This window comes from Haliotis rubra, unplaced genomic scaffold, assembly GCF_003918875.1.
Source record: "Haliotis rubra isolate DU_JTF1 unplaced genomic scaffold, ASM391887v1 Scf256, whole genome shotgun sequence".
Classification (NCBI taxonomy): domain Eukaryota; kingdom Metazoa; phylum Mollusca; class Gastropoda; order Lepetellida; family Haliotidae; genus Haliotis; species Haliotis rubra.
In genome coordinates this window covers 343,681-359,325 of record NW_025766625.1, presented here as the reverse complement: position 1 = coordinate 359,325, position 15,645 = coordinate 343,681, and the positions used below count along the sequence as shown (strand labels likewise).

The following is a 15,645-nucleotide window of genomic DNA, read 5'->3' as shown; positions in this document are numbered from 1 at the left end:
TCCTCCAGATGTCTTGAAGACAAGTTTGTTCTCATTTACACAATGTTATTGATAGAAGTGAAGGTGTATGTGTGACAGGGCCCTTGTGCATTAGGTCATGAAGCTGCTTCATATAAACTTTCAGCTTCAGTGAAGTTAAGTGTTCTGATATCTATCAAGATAAACTGCTATATACTATGTACTAGGTATGGCAAAGCTTTCATAGAACCCCTCTATATTGTGTAACCCTGTAATCCAGGCGATACTGTTCCCAGTAGTGGTGGTCTGATGAATTGAAATAATCGAAGATTGGTCGCAGTGACCAAATGACCAAGCAATCGATCACATTTTCTCATAATCGAACATAAACGATTTTGGAACTACTGTTTTAGTCTTTGAAATACTTGACAATGGAACATATCTTAGAAGTTGTCAGTGCCTGACAACATGTTTATTTCTTAGAAAACTCACTCCACTAACTGAAAAGTCATGACTAAATATTTCTCTAAGACTCCAGGAAGTTTATGTTCATGATATATTAGTCATCACTTTAATGTAGTAAGTAGCAACATGTTATACTTTTCTGCAGTAACAACCTGGATAGGAAAATCTGAAAAATGATGCTAACCAATTTTTTTCGATGATTGTTCATTGGTAATGAAGCAATCATCAATTGTGAGATTTCAACCAATTCCCAACACCAGTTCCAAGTGAACTCACTCATATTAATCAATGGTGGGTGAATAAATAATGGTTCAATAGTAATATCTTTTAATGGATATAATCATCCCCAACATAAATTGTCCAGATCGTAAGGTTTCCAGACTAACAAAATGCAAACTATTGCAACTAGTCGTGACAGTGGTATACTGTTTGTCTCTGAACTCCGGCAGCAGAAACAAGATTTATTGTCAGGATATATACCACGTTTTGAGATTGTATAAGCATATTCCATATACAAGAACACTGTAGAATGGCAAATCAAAGGGCTAGCATCAACAGTATTTTACCCGATTGGCAGAATATTGGGCTGGATTTTTTTCACACTGATTATGATTAATGCAATTCAGCATTTTTACTGAAAGAAGTATATATACATATATCTCACATGAAGATCACTATAACTCATACATAGTAATATTTAATAATCATATGTATTGTGTTGAAGGATCCACCAAGTGTTCTTGTCAGTGTATGTGTTTACATGTATCCTTGACGATACTGAAGATGTGTTGTACAGTGGGAGTCTACAGGGATGGGACTGTAAATATTCCGATAATAGAATTATTAAAGGGATAAACTGAGTTTAGAGAATCATTTTGATGTGTGGAAAGAAAGAATATTTTCCATTCCCTTATTTAATACCATGAGTATACCCAGCATAAGGAATAGTGTAGCTGTGGTTGATCATTTGGGTCAAATGTACTCGTACATATAACCAAGCCCATCAGTAAACTTACTGCATCTGCTTTCCTGGCTATCTATCATCCATCATAGTGATGTAGCATTATATACACACATCCTCATCTTAACTGTGTAATCTCTATGCTTTTCACTTCCTGGTTTTCAGGTCACCATATTTTTAATCCCAAATGTAATGAAACCTATTCATTGAAACTAAATTGGAAACTACATTATGTTTTCAAGCAATTTTGCTGTTTTTACTTGACATCATGAAGCAGAACCTATATTTTTCACCAACTGTACTTTCTTCATTAAAGCCATCTTGTTTGTTGTCGGACATCTTAAAAAGTCTGCTGTAAAAATCTGAACATTAATAATAATAAAAGGTAATGTACCTCGTCTTCATTCTAATTCCATGGAATCGGAGACTTGATTACCTACAGGTGTGTTAATACCTGAGGCTAGGTACTGTTTATGTAAGTCTATGTTCTACTACTATGAACAGTGTTTCAGTGTTTGATAAGCTTGAACCCTTCTACCCTGTCTGCTGTACTAGTTTATGCATTGTATATTTTTACACTGTAAACATTGTGCACATCGAAAATTTCTACTTTTTAATTGGAAATTGTACGTATTGCCAAATATATTTATTGAAACAGATGTTTTATTTTGCACATATTTATACTCTGTTTGAGAACAAATACACTTTTAAGACAAAACTGCATAAATTTATTAACTGAAAGAAAGTTGAGAATGTTTGTATTTCACTTATGTACATTATTTACGTTATTCATGTTTAAGTTAATCGTATATTTCCTGATAACCACTTGTGATGTGACAGTTAGAACTCGTCGAGCTGCCGTCAACCAACTGTGGTTGGTGTTGTGTGACGCTGTGCTACGTGTTGGATGTATATACACACAATGTCATGTACAACTCTGGTTTGTATATTTTTTGTACAGAATAAATGTTCCATGCTCTGTGTCTGTTTCATGTCATTGTGTCTCAGCGAATTCATGTTAACTTTCTATAGTAAGTGAGTTTAGTTTAATACCGCACTCAAATATTTCAACAAAATGGCAGCAACTTTCTGTAGAAGGGTCTCATGTTTATAGTGAGTTCTATATCTCCATAGAGAAAGGAAACAGGTACAAGAGGACTTGACACCACCATTTTCAAAGAACATGCAGACATTGTTTCGAATCAAACAGATAGTTTCTCAATGATGAATTTCTCACAATATCTAACATAATCATGGACTTGGAGGCCATGATGTTGATATCACCAGTTGAACACCAAGGCTGGTTTGTAACCTGTATTCTGATCGGCCATTTAGTAGTGTACCAGATCAAATTGGCTACTGAAGACAAAGGGTAATTTGAGATCACTAGAACCACGGGACGAGACCAAAGGGTTGATTAGACAGAAAGGGTTCAAGGTTGGGATTTTTGATGCAGTCAATTATCTCAGCAGCATGATTTTGTTCGGGAAATTATACCACACTCGTCACTACTCAAGCTATACGAACCGCCTCTATGGTGTAGTGGTTAAAGCATCCGGCCGGAGAGCGGAAGGTCGCGGGTTCGATCCCCGACCGCGTCATACCAAAAGACGTTAAAATATGGTACTTGTTGGTCCCTTCCTGGCACTGGGCATTAATGGGTACAACAAGAACTGGTCGGCTCGGAGTCAGTATAATGTGTCTGAGTGGGGTATTCATGCTTCACTGTGGCATGGTATCTCAGTGGGCTAGCACTATAAAACCAGCTTCAGTCTGGGCTAGTACAAGCAGCCGCACATACACATACACACGCATGCACGTCGTCATATGAGCGAAATATTCTCAAGCACGACGATAAACCCAATTTCACCTCACCTCCAGCTATACGATGACAGCTTGTAAATAATCAAGTCTGGGCCAGACCCTCAAGTGCTGTTAGCGTGTGATAACATGCAATCAATGACATCACCAGACTGACAACCCAACCCAGTTGTGGATACCTTGTATGACAAGGGTTCCTGGGGTCCTCTGGTGTAACATCAACAACATAAATAACTGCAGTGTTCTAGCTATATAACAACTACAGTATGCTGGTAGAGTCACAGTTTATATACTGATGTTCTTCACTGACCAAAAGTGTTTGTGCAGCTAGTCTAAACCAATGGTTGATTGTGCAACATCACTCCATTGGGTGACGGCAACAAGACAGGTCACCTCTAAGGTAATCGCGACAAATGAATCCCTCATTTCAATTTACTCTTTCAACAAGCATGAAGTGAGGGAGACATCAGAGTCCTTCAGACAGTGTATGTTTGCTATGATTACACAATGCCATTTAGAAAGTGGTCAAATGTAACATATGTTATATCTGGGATTACACTTTCTTAGTAAAGAACAAATTCTAGTACTTTTGGGGTTGAGTCCCATCCAGGATTCGAACCCACAGTCTCAGAGTAAGATACCTAATCGCCAGCACACAAAGTCAGCCGCCTGACCCGCTCAGCCACCACGACTTCGAACAACTGGTAGTCTTTGTGTGCTGGCGATTAGGTGCCTGACTCTGAGACTGTGGGTTCGAATCCCGGATTGGACTCAACCCCAAAAGTACTAGAATTTGTTCTTTACTAAGAAAGTGTAATCCCAGATATAACATATGTTAAAGTGTATGTGTGACCAAGGTTCACCTCCCATGTTAGTATGTCAGTGTAGGTGTACCTGCATCATACCTCTCTCGTCCTTCCTCTCCCCTTCCTTTAACTCACTCATCCAGAAAATAGGACAACATAAACACTGATGCATTATATTTCACTTTAATACATACTTTTTTCATGGATCCTATTATAAAATTCTGGACGGACGATTTTGTATAAAAGTTCATAATTACAGACGTTGTATATACAGACATGACAGCTGAAGCATGCAAGATAAAGAACACATGAACTAATAACGGTGAACAAATACAATGCTACTTGTACACACACGGACACACTAACAAGACACACTGACGTGTGTGCTGAAGTAACGGTGTGAGTGGAATGTCTGAAACTCACCCAAACTCTTAAACAATGCTCAACATAAACCGACGATGATGAACTACAATGAAGACATTACCATGATTGTAGGGATGATACATCTGTCAACATGGTTTATGAAAGGTAGGGTTAATATTGCTATGACTATAGCTCATGACATATTATATATAATCTTCCATATTAATGGTGATTATGATATCATGCTGGATTGTGAAATGAATAATGTCACAGGTAATGTATCATGCGTCTACTAGCACAGCCTGGATCATTTTCAGTAGGACTTTGTATTACTATGTGGCCAAGTAGTAGCTGAGCTTACAAGACTACTAGGCTGACACAGTGCTGTACCAACCTGTCCTGACCTCAACCCCCACCATAAGGACTCAATGGTCATTCACATTCATACATTAACATATTAATATTCTGATGATGTGCATGTAGATATAATGCTGAACAGGTCCCTGACCCAAGGGGAGACAACTCACTGACTCTTCCAGTCTCAACGACCATGAAACACCAAACAAACACACCAACACTTGCACCAGTCATTGTTGTAAGGAGTTCATGGAAGCAATCCAGCAACAACTTGACAATATAATATCTAAACATCTCAATTCATACATCTCCAGATACTCCAATATTTCATCACACTTGCAGCATGACACTTAGTGCACATTTACCTGTCGTCAGAATATCACATAGACACATTATATCTTCACCACTGAGAAGTAAGGTCTGTTGTCAGTACATGCCATCCATGCCATATTCATCCACCGCAATCGAAACTTTGGTATCCTGTTTAGAGTCTTTGTTCTGTCCATGACATCCCTCCCTTGACCCTGAGTCCACCACATAGTGGGCCCATGTCGGACCCCACCTCATGACCCCAAGGTCATTTCACCGGGGACCCCACTTGATGTTATTCATTCCCTGGAACTGTCTCTTCAGCTGCTTGTTGTCAGCCCAGGCTGAATCCATGTATGCATCCTCTGCATCTGCATCCATTTTCTGTAATCAAATAACAAATGATAATTTAAAATACAACTGTGGGACCTCCTGTATTTTAACCCTGATAGAGCTGAGAGTCTCACCATAGTGAATCATTTTGGGAAGGTTGCATGACAGAAAGGGAGAAACTCCTGACTGCTTCTATGGTAACATATGAGAGATCAGAGAAACACCAATTGATTCACGTCAGTATTCTGACCTGGAATCCCCACATGGGTAGAAAGACATGTTACCTTCCACTCTTCCTGTTTCCGGTAGTAAAATGCCATCATCTGCTTCTGTTCCTCCTCCCCAACCACCGGCTCCCGTCCTGGCGCCCCCTGGCCACGCTGTAACACAACCACACACCTGGTACACTCACTGTTAAACACAAGCAGTTTAACGATGTGGTATCTAATGCTATCTATTGCAATGTCACAGGAGAGACTGTTGTAAGTTTATTTATAGGGTTTGTCAGTGGCAGTAAATGATTGAAGTGTAGGTAAAATGTCAAGAGGCAAGATGGCCTTCATTCATAAATCTTGTGTAGTGATGTAGATCATGTACTGACTTTAGTACCAATTTCTGGGTTAAACTATACATTTCAATTAGGTAGTCACCTTATAACAGTATCAACAGGGATTGGGATAGGGAACTTTGACAATGGGCCATTTTCAGGATTATTTGCCATTTGTTGAACTTAGAATGGGCCACTGCCCTTGTATCAATAGTAACCTTCAAAATTTTAATGGGCCATTTTTTATTCTAATGTGCAAAATAGCCCGTGGCCCCTGCCTTTCCCAATCCCTGGTATCAAGATCTTCCCTCATATAAAGGTACATCAGGGCACACAATCATGAAAACTGACTTCCAAACTGTTATAATAGATATGTCCCACCTTCTGCAATTTGGCAACTATTTTTGTCTTCTCATTCTTGCCAACGAAGTCCATGAGTTTCTTCCCCCTTGTAAACTCCTTCCCTGCCCACCAGAGGGAAGCACTTGCCTCATCTATCACTTCCAGGGAGGCCTGTGTATAGGAAGTAAACAGAGAAATTGAACACACAATCACAACTTATTCACAAATGGGATGACAAAATATTCATATGATATGGAAAAAACAACAAATATTTTATTGTGATTCATTTAAGAAGAAATACTATGTAGACTATTAGATGTCATTGGTTACTATGAGGTTTTAAAGGCTGGTTTAACAAAATGTTTTACACTTTAGACACTGGTTTACACTGTTTACAGACTGAAATAGTTGGAAGAATGGTTTGGGATGATAAACAGAATCTCAACTGTAAAACTTTTATCAACTCATGTTCAGATTTGGTATCAAAAGACACTGTGATGAAATACTCGATCAGTCAGCTGACAATACAGTTCCCCATAAACAACATTATCTTTGCTGCATGACTTCAGACTGGCCACTGTATATTCAACAGTGTAATTCAACTGAAATGTACTAATAATCAGTGAGTGAGTGAGTTTATACTTAGTTTTACACCGCTTTTAGCAATATTCCTGCAATATCACACCAGACACCTTCACACATCGTACCCATGTGGGGAATCGAACCCAAGTCTTCGGCGTGACAAGCGGATGCTTTAACCACTTGTACCACCACCCCTCACAGACACAGTTTATACATAAGTAAAGGTAGTTTAAGTCAAAGTCCACAATAATATAACAACATTACATCCACAGAGGTTAACAGTGTGGGCACCTGTCTCGGACAACAGGGACATCAAGTGTTAGTATTCCAAGATGGTCAATACTCAGTGTCCAGTTCTTGATGACCCTAGGGAATGTGTTGCTGGAAAGGACACGAGACACAAGGAGAGACTGTCCTGTCACACAAACCTGAGTTCCTGTGAGATCCTCTGTGTTTTCAAACTCGTCCCGGATGGGGTCGTGGGGTGGCAGTCCCATGGGGTACACGATCATCACTGCCCCACGCAGCATGTCCAGCGCCTCCTTCACTGACCCCTGGTTCACCTCCACATTGGCCTTCACCTTCTCCTGAACACAGCACATGCACAGTTTAGAGAAGTGAATAGCTGATTCAACATTGATATGAAAGTATCAAAACTATATTACAGACACTTTTATCAATGTTGTACCATATCTGCTGCAAGTAGCAAAGTAGCAAAGCTATACCACAGATGTCATGGATACTGCAAGCATCAAAGCTATACCACAGATGTCATGGATACTGCAAGTATCAAAGCTATACCACAGATATCATGGATACTGCAAGTATCAAAGCTATACCACATATGTCATGGATACTGCAAGTATCAAAGCTATACCACAGATGTCATGGATACTGCAAGTATCAAAGCTATACCACAGATGTCATGGATACTGCAAGTATCAAAGCTATACCACAGATATCATGGATACTGCAAGTATCAAAGCTATACCACAGATGCTCATGGATACTGCAAGTATCAAAGCTATACCACAGATGTCATGGATACTGCAAGTATCAAAGCTATACCACAGATATCATGGATACTGCAAGTATCAAAGCTATACCACAGATGCTCATGGATACTGCAAGTATCAAAGCTATACCACAGATATCATGGATACTGCAAGTATCAAAGCTATACCACAGATATCATGGATACTGCAAGTATCAAAGCTATGCCACAGATAACATGGATACTGCAAGTATCAAAGCTATACCACAGATGCTATGGATACTGCAAGCTATGAAGCTATACCACAGATGTCATGGATACTGCAAGTATCAAAGCTATACCATACAGATGTCATGGATACTGCAAGTATCAAAGCTATACCACAGATGCATGGATACTGCAAGTATCAAAACTATACCAAAGATGTCATGGATACTGCAAGTATCAAAGCTATACCACAGATGCTATGGATACTGCAAGTATCAAAGCTATACCACAGATATCATGGATACTTCAAAGCTATCAAATATCTATGCCACAAAGATGATGTCATGGATGGATACTGCAAGTATCAAAGCTATACCACAGATATCATGATACATGGATACTGCAAGTATCAAAGCTATACCACAGATGCTATGGATACTGCAAGTATCAAAGCTATACCACAGATATCATGGATACTGCAAGTATCAAAGCTATACCACAGATGCTATGGATACTGCTATGGATACTGCAAGTATCAAAGCTATACCACAGATATCATGGATACTGCAAGTATCAAAGCCATACCACCATAGATGCTATGGATACTGCAAGTATCAAAGCTATACCACAGATATCATGGATACTGCAAGTATCAAAGCTATACCACAGATATCATGGATACTGCAAGTATCAAAGCTATGCCACATATCATGGATACTTCAAGTATCAAAGCTATACCACAGATGCAGGGATATGGATACTGCAAGTATCAAAGCTATACCACAGATATCATGGATACTGCAAGTATCAAAGCCATACCACAGATGCTATGGATACTGCAAGTATCAAAACTATACCACAGATATCATGGATACTGCAAGTATCAAAGCTATACCACAGATGCATGGATACTGCAAGTATCAAAGCTATACCACAGATATCATGGATACTGCAAGTATCAAAGCTATACCACAGATATCATGGATACTGCAAGTATCAAAGCTATACCACAGATGCTATGGATACTGCAAGTATCAAAGCTATACCACAGATATCATGGATACTGCAAGTATCAAAGCTATACCACAGATGCTATGGATACTGCAAGTATCAAAGCTATACCACAGATGCCATGGATACTGCAAGTATCAAAGCTATACCACAGATATCATGGATACTGCAAGTATCAAAGCTATGCCACAGATATCATGGATACTGCAAGACTGAAAGCTATACAACAGATATCATGGATACCAGCAATATATCAAAGGGGATACCACAGATGCCATGGATACTGCAAGTATCAAAGCTATACCACAGATGCCACAGAGACTTTAAATATCAAAGCTATGCCACAGAGACTTTACATATCAAAGCATGACTTTGAGGTTTAATGTCTCATTTAAAATTATTTCACTTTGACAGTGTGCATGCTCATGCTTGTACCAGTCAAGTCTAATGACGGTTTTATTAGGGTACCCCTCTCAGCTTCATACAGATACACCTCTCAGACAGTATACGGACCAGTCTTTGTTTTACTCCCATGCTTAATGCAGACCAGCAGACAGGTAAACAACCATCTAACATCTCTGAGTGACATTTTAGAACTTGGGAAGTACAATATAGACAAACTTTATGGATATTCATGAAATAAAGAAGTTGCTATCATAAAGTTTGTCTATATAGTACCATCTAACATCTTATGGAATAATGCACTTGGAGATTGAACATCAAGCCTTCCACTGTATGGAAAGAAGCTCTATACACTAGACCATGGAGGCAATATGGGAGAGAAGATTTACACTCAACATTACCTTCGAGATCAGATCCTTGGCCTCCTTTACCGTTTTCTTGATAACTTCTGCCATTTGGTCAGTGGGGGCTGAAACAAATCAACAATCAATCTAAGTCAACAGTCTAAACTTGTGGGAAGTCAAAATTTCAACTAATGTCAATACAAGTTTCACGGTATGCTGCTTCAGTGTGAGAGGAAAACCTAAAGGGATAAAAGTCTTAGAAGTACCAAACATGGGTATGATGCTGCAAAACAAAGAATTATGTCCCGAGATTGGTTTTGTCATGCAACATACAGTCAGAAGAATATGTAATAATTAAGTTGTTCTTCCTTTACACATTGCCATTTAATTCCAACAAAAAATATTGGAGCATCGAGCTTGATAGTTCTATGAAAACAACTGAATAATTTATTTTTTTTCCAGCTTCTCTTGAAAACAAACAAGAGATAAAGAAGATATATTTCCTGCATCCTACCTCTGCCATTCCTTCGTCCAATCTCATCTTTCTTCATCTTGTATCCCCCACTTGGTGTACATTTCTCTGCCCACTCGTCCACCAGCTTCAGGTCAATGACCTGTTCCTCTGTTAGCCCCTGCATGTTTGGAGGCAACGTGATGCCAAACTTGGCCAACTCCTCCATCTCTGTACAATATACACATATACTTCATCAGACTGTATGATTTGGTAGGCATTACTTAGAGCTGACAGATCACAGAGTAGGTCAAATTTATGGACAGGAACTTCTTCAATTTACTTTTAGGACAATGTTTCTGTATAGGTTCATGCACCAAGTAAAACTTATCCAGCAATCTTGCTTCACAACAGTCCAAGGATTTATACAGTTATGTTTCTATACTAGTATAATATACTAAAGAAGTTATTATCCATAAAGTGTTTCTTCTTCATTAACAACTGTGATCAAACAAAATAAATTGACGAAACCTCATGATAAAAATCAACTGAAAGTATCTACCAGTATAAAATAGGGCTGTAATTATCAATATGATATATAAACTGAAAGCAAGCAATGTCAGACACAAACTGATACACGAAAACACAAACAATAACATATCTACTCTAACTTGGCATTTTGTTAATCATGAGTTATAGCTTTGTAGAATAGGTCCTACACATAGCTGCAATGTCAGGCAATGGTTGGCTCTACACAAAGTTCATTCTGAGGAAGGTTAATTTGACCTCATGAGTTATGCATGACCATATTTCATTAGCTGACCAAAATTAGATGCCCATCGCTTCCACCTTACATTACATATTCACCTAATGAATTCCAAGGTGTTGAAGGAACATTTGTGAACACTAGTCTGTGAAGTGCTGATGATTGAGTCAAATAAACAAGCATGATTTGAAACGAATTTATCAGTGAACATTCATAGCAGCTGGTCATAAAACTGTCTGTTTCAAGTCACTGTACATTTTTTTTTATCCCCAGAGGTGAGGTGAGTTGAAATTGGGTTTAACGTCGTGCTGGAGAATATTTCTCTCATATGACGACGCGCGTGCGTGTGTATGTGTATGTGCGGCTGCTTGTACTAGCCCAGACTGAAGCTGGTTTTATAGTGCTAGCCCACTGAGATACCATGCCGCAGTGAAGCATGAATACCCCACTCAGACACATTATACTGACTACGAGCCGACCAGTCCTTGTTGTACCCATTAATGCCGAGCGCCAGGCAGGGACCAACAAGTACCATATTTTAATGTCTTTTGGTATGACGCGGTCGGGGATCGAACCCGCGACCTTCCGCTCTCCGGGCAGACGCTCTAACCACTACACCACGGAGGCAGAACTTAAGCATAAAATTATAAAATTCACTAATAAATACTGTTTGGTTTGGCAGTGGCTGATTGTGTTTTACATACTCAGGTCAAATGTGTAGGGTCAGGAACAAAGATATAGTAAGGTAACTAGTTCAAAGAAACTCTTTATCAAGTATTGTAACACCCATCCTGAATAATGGACAAACTGTGTGATATAGCTAACCTGCACATATTCTCATCACTTTTAGCCTGCCATTGTAGATTGCAGTAAGATCTCTCAGTAGGTCATCGATGAGAATGTTCACGGTTGTGTCGTACAGGAACTGACTGTCATCACCTTTCTTGATGTGTAGTTTCACCATCTTGATCTGAGCAGGAGAATACATAATTTCTGATTGTGTGGAAAATCAAAGGTGTAAAGGCAAATGAGACATTATAAATGACAGGTGATGAGAATTTCTGTGACAGCATACCACTTCATCACCTGTCTGTTGTGTGTATCTATTAACAGATGACTATATGGTTAGCCTGTATACCAGTAAATCCGTCATCACATGTTTAAACCAACATCATATTCTTTCAGCACACTGTTCATGGAAGGGGTGGAGTACTGAGAAGGTGATGAATAGAATATTCTTGGACAGAAAGAGAGAGATTCTTCATCGCTTCTATCTTATTAGCTTGTGAAAGATTTGTTTACATGTCAATACGAATACACAATGGCGTTTACATCTAATTATCATGTCACATCTCACGAATCAGACTATTGACACATGAGAAATAAACCTTTGTCGGTTACCTGAGACTTCTTGGCTCGATTGGTTCTGCGGTCGGTGTTTCTAGAAGCTGAATAGCTTGATTCAAGTCAAAACGAGCACTATGTATACCGGATATCACTTGAGAGCAGGTACGGACACAATCACCTAGCAACGGTAGTAAATAAATCAGTACATTGCGTGCAGGCCTGCATTCGTTTCATGATGAAAACGGTTCAATTATCCGTTATTCAAATGTTTAATACAAGAGGTATTATTCAGGTGGAGGGTCTCGGCGTTAATGCGATTACTACTAATGACGCTGGGAGTAAGTCATCAGTGCAGGCAAAGGGGTGTTTCGAAAAGTTGTATCCGAAAAAGAATTGGAAATTTACCTTGAAAACAAATGGTAACAACAAATTCAGGCCAAAGCTATTGTCTACTGAAAATTATATTTAATCATTTATTTATTTATTTAGGAATGATATCCACTTCGTTTCATTCTATTCCATATCATAAAGCCTTAGTGGCTTTGATCTATGAATAAATCGAAATATTTATATCAAAATTTCTCCATTTTACAATATAACGTAAGCATACGCATTTTCAGAATAAAAGGATTTGGTGAAAAGAATGACAAGTTTATCTCGATAACAGAATGCACATTTAAAAAATAGTGAATGTGCATTTTAACAAATATTCTATATGTTAATATTACATCAATAAGAAATACTGACATGCGTACAATAAATTCTGATACTTTTCCTGGACGTGATCCAATAAAATACATAATAATGAAACATGACGTACATAATGGAAGTAAATATATATTTTAACATATTTCTGATGTGCAAATGTAATTTGATATTTCATATGTTTGAGAATTACATTTGGAAATTAAGACAGCTGTTCAGTATCTGATCTATTCAGCACTAGCACTAGTTGACATGTTACATGTTAAGATGAAGCAGCTCGGAGACATATATATATGGTCGGTGAACTGGAAGTAAGACAACAAATTGTTCATGACACCATCTTTTACAGATTGGAGGCAGGTGTTTATAGCACCTTACGTTCGCTTCCTGGCCTGGGGCTCGTAACTCGAAGCAGTCGTTAAATCTGCTCCTACCGCATGGTTAACGAACGCTTTAGTAACGTCGTTGAAAACATTAAGTAGTGTATCACAAAGCATTCGCTAAACAATCATTAAACGTTCCTTAATATAGACAGCTTAAGGCAAGGTTAAAGACAATGGGATTCCCGTTTTGAAAAGATTTTTCAACTGTTAAAACCATATATTGACAAATGAAATATTTTGAAAGCAGGTTGTTTCGCAATATTTACAAAGATTATACATGTTGAATTTTGTTTTACACGTTGCTCTTTTTCTGTTGAACTTTCATTTCCTTGAAAATATATCGTTTCGATTAAATTGTTTTTAACTCCAAAACCATTTATTTGTTGTTGATTTCCACGAATTAAGAAGTCATCATCATCTTCATCTTCATTGTCATCAAGTTTATCCTGACTGAGTATGGTTTTACGCCGCTTTTAGCAATATTCCAGCAATATCACGGCGGGGTACACCAGAAATGGGCTTCACAAGTTGTACCCATGTGGGGAATCGAACCCGGGCCTTCGGCGTGACGAGCGAACGCTGTAACCACTAGGCTACCCCACCGCCCCAGTTCATCATGAAGTTGTAGGCCTATTACGATGCAAATATTGTGCAGCCTTGCCATTGCAACTATTATGTTGCAACATTTTGAAGGTGCACCCTCCAGATTTTTTAAAACAACGAAATCTCATTTTCCAAACACCGATTGCCCTTTCACTTGTGTTTCGGGTTTTACGCTGAGAGATGTTATACCGTTGTTCATTTGGTCAGGTAGGATTCAAAATAGGAGTCATCCATGGAGCTCCATTTCAATGTCACATATGTTCTCGTCACGATATGGCTGAAATATTGCCGATGTGACGTTAAATAATAACTCACTCACTCACTCATCCATGGAGCACATGCATACCCACTGTCTCCTAGCAACCAACCATCTCCCACCAACAATGAATGCTTCAGGTTGCACAGATTCCAAATATACTACCCATAAAAAGTTTAGACTCACTGAAAGCACTCCCTATATGTTATGGATGGTTACATCGAAGATGAATTTCTCCACTACGTTGAGGGAACCAACTGCAAAATTTATGCAGGTAAACTGCACGAGTATCATGCATCAAATTGCTGAAAAGCATGTATGATTATCGTGCATGTGAACAGCTGCGTTTTGGTGTAAAGTTTTAAGAATTCGTCAATTTTCACTGAGTGTCATCATTTATTGAACTCATGACAACAATTTTTTCAACGTTACTAATTCGTTTTGCAATACATCAGTTCATGTGTAAACAAGCACCCTCAATCAGTGTGGAATATTTTGCAAAATTTAGTTTAGAACAGTTGACTGAAGTAAGTGGCTACATTTACACTGGTGAGTCTAAACTTTTGATGGGTAGTATATGAGAATCGTGAGTGCTGCCAGGCCATTGTTCAAACATGTTTGGGATTTGCAGTTGCGCCCCATTCACAGTTTGAACATTTATGTCATGGCATCCTTTCCTAGACACAAACAAATGTTCATCTTTTGTTGGCGCTTTGATTGGGATTATGGAACCGTCTATAGATCAAAGCACATTTGGAAAATCAGCTATTTGGTTGAAATCAGCGTTCATTTTATGTTTTTCAACTTGTGTTTTGGGAAAATTAAAATACTCATTGGCATGTTTGCACAATGACGTTGAGACATCGTGGTCACATCTTCAAACTGTCATTTTTGACAAACATTGTACATCTGCACAAACGGCCAAGAAACTCCCAGTTGCATAATAACGAAGCGCTGTCACAACCTGTAGTGATACACTTAGAGCATTTGACCGACATGTAGGACGTGCAACATCATCTCTGATTGAATCACACAGATAAAAAATCTGTGATCTGTTGTGTCTGAATCTTGCTGTATTTCGTCATCATTCAATGTGTCTAACGGATTATTTCTGTCGTGGAATACACGGTTGACATTATGGATTTTTCGTTTGTTCCCATTTCTGACATAGAGATAAATTGCCATTTTAATACGTTGATATGGATTACGACCAGTTAAAGACTGCTTAAAGGTTGGTCAGGGGTACACTTTAAACACAGTCGCTAACTTGCCTTATAAGGATTGTCCCAACTTTATGGGTTACTTCGAGTTACACAACGTTGAAATAATGTA

The 15,645-nt window shown here is 38.6% G+C and overlaps 1 protein-coding gene across 1 annotated transcript; it reads right to left on the bottom strand.

The window, feature by feature from the left end:
* Window positions 1–4,178: 4,178 nt before the first annotated feature.
* On the bottom strand, window positions 4,179–12,540 carry LOC124279746 (cilia- and flagella-associated protein 298-like). The gene is made up of 8 exons (XM_046715611.1): window positions 12,421–12,540; window positions 11,845–11,989; window positions 10,317–10,484; window positions 9,860–9,927; window positions 7,273–7,431; window positions 6,302–6,433; window positions 5,658–5,753; window positions 4,179–5,424 (listed from the first exon to the last, which is right to left on the bottom strand). Exons 2-8 carry the CDS (start codon window positions 11,981–11,983, stop codon window positions 5,314–5,316), a joined length of 873 nt encoding a protein of 290 aa, XP_046571567.1. The 5' UTR covers window positions 11,984–11,989; window positions 12,421–12,540; the 3' UTR covers window positions 4,179–5,313.
* Window positions 12,541–15,645: the final 3,105 nt, after the last annotated feature.